Source organism: Plasmodium cynomolgi (assembly GCF_000321355.1).
Source record: "Plasmodium cynomolgi strain B DNA, scaffold: 0446, whole genome shotgun sequence".
In the NCBI taxonomy this organism is placed as follows: domain Eukaryota; phylum Apicomplexa; class Aconoidasida; order Haemosporida; family Plasmodiidae; genus Plasmodium; species Plasmodium cynomolgi.
Window position 1 is genome coordinate 873 of NW_004192902.1, and position 1265 is coordinate 2137.

Sequence of the window (1265 nt, forward strand, 5' to 3'; positions counted from 1 at the left end):
AGGTGATGAACCTCTTTCTAAAGAACTTATTAAAACATGGAAAGTTCTTAATATGCTAATGTTAAATAGTACATGTAATCCGGAAGAAATAAAAGGTGTTAAATTAAATGAATTAAAAAAGAGGATACTTTCTTATATTTATTTTAAAAATCTTGAAGAAATTAAAAAAATTAGTAATGAAAATGTAAATGATTGCAATAAGTATTTAACATATCTTAAGAGTTTTCAGCCAGTACACGACGAATATAAGGATAATTATTGTAAGGAGGCAATTGCATCTTCATCGAATGGTACTAGTTATTTTTCTTGTAATTATAAGGATGAGCTAACTTCTCTAATAACTGAATTAGAAAAAAGCAAAATTGGAGATAAAGAAAATCATATAGCAGTTACTTCTGAACCCGCAAGGAGTGAGGGTGTTGCAGTTCAAGTAACTGCAGGAGACCAAAAAGTTTCAGAAGGTTCAACAGAATCAATAGCTTCAGTAGTCGTAGCAAGCTCATCGAGTTCGTCAACTACTGTAACTACATCAATTGAAGTAAGTACTCCCAAAACAGTAAGTCCCTCAAGTCCAGTAACAACCACAGTATCTACAACTCAACCAATAACAACAACAACGATGGCAACATCAACAAGTACTGCCACTACAACAAATACAGTAACTACAACAAGTACAACCAGTTCAGGAAGTAAAGGAAAACCATGGATTTTGTCAGTTTTTCGGGTTTATGGGGTCCATCAAGTACATCATCTTTAGCGGCATCACAAACTTCGTCAGTCTCATCAAGAACACCGGATAGCAGAGCTTCAGTAACTACAACAAGTACACCAGCTGCAAAAGGTTCAATAAGCTCAACAGTTCCAATAGACACAGAACGTTTAGCAGCTCCAGTGGTTGTAGAAGCAGAACGTAGAAAATCTTTGGGTCCCCAAACACTGGTGAAGCCTGGGCAGGACGTTCAGAGAGAATCTTCATATAATTCAAACAATGGGAGACATATAGAGACTGCGACAATTACGGATGTTTCTAGTGCTTCAGAAACGTTATATGAAAAGTTAGATTCAAATACTATTAAAAATATGATCGTGGCTGCAGCAGTACTTGGAATAATATTCTTCCTTTTTTTTTACAATAAAGTAATTACTTATTATTTTTTAAAATATAAGAATATTATATTAGAAGCTACATTTTTATTTTTTTTTAAATGTATAGTTATAAGCTAAAAATATTTTCACATATTTTATATTTTCATTTTAGTCTTCTC

General features: G+C 33.0%; 1 protein-coding gene across 1 annotated transcript; it reads left to right on the forward strand.

The window, feature by feature from the left end:
- Positions 1-788: 788 nt before the first annotated feature.
- Positions 789-1223, forward strand: PCYB_004170 (CYIR protein; the record flags this gene model as incomplete). Its single annotated transcript, XM_004227838.1, has 1 exon — positions 789-1223. A coding segment is annotated over one exon (434 nt), but the record flags the coding sequence as incomplete, so codon positions are not given.
- Between the last annotated feature and the right edge of the window lie 42 nt (positions 1224-1265).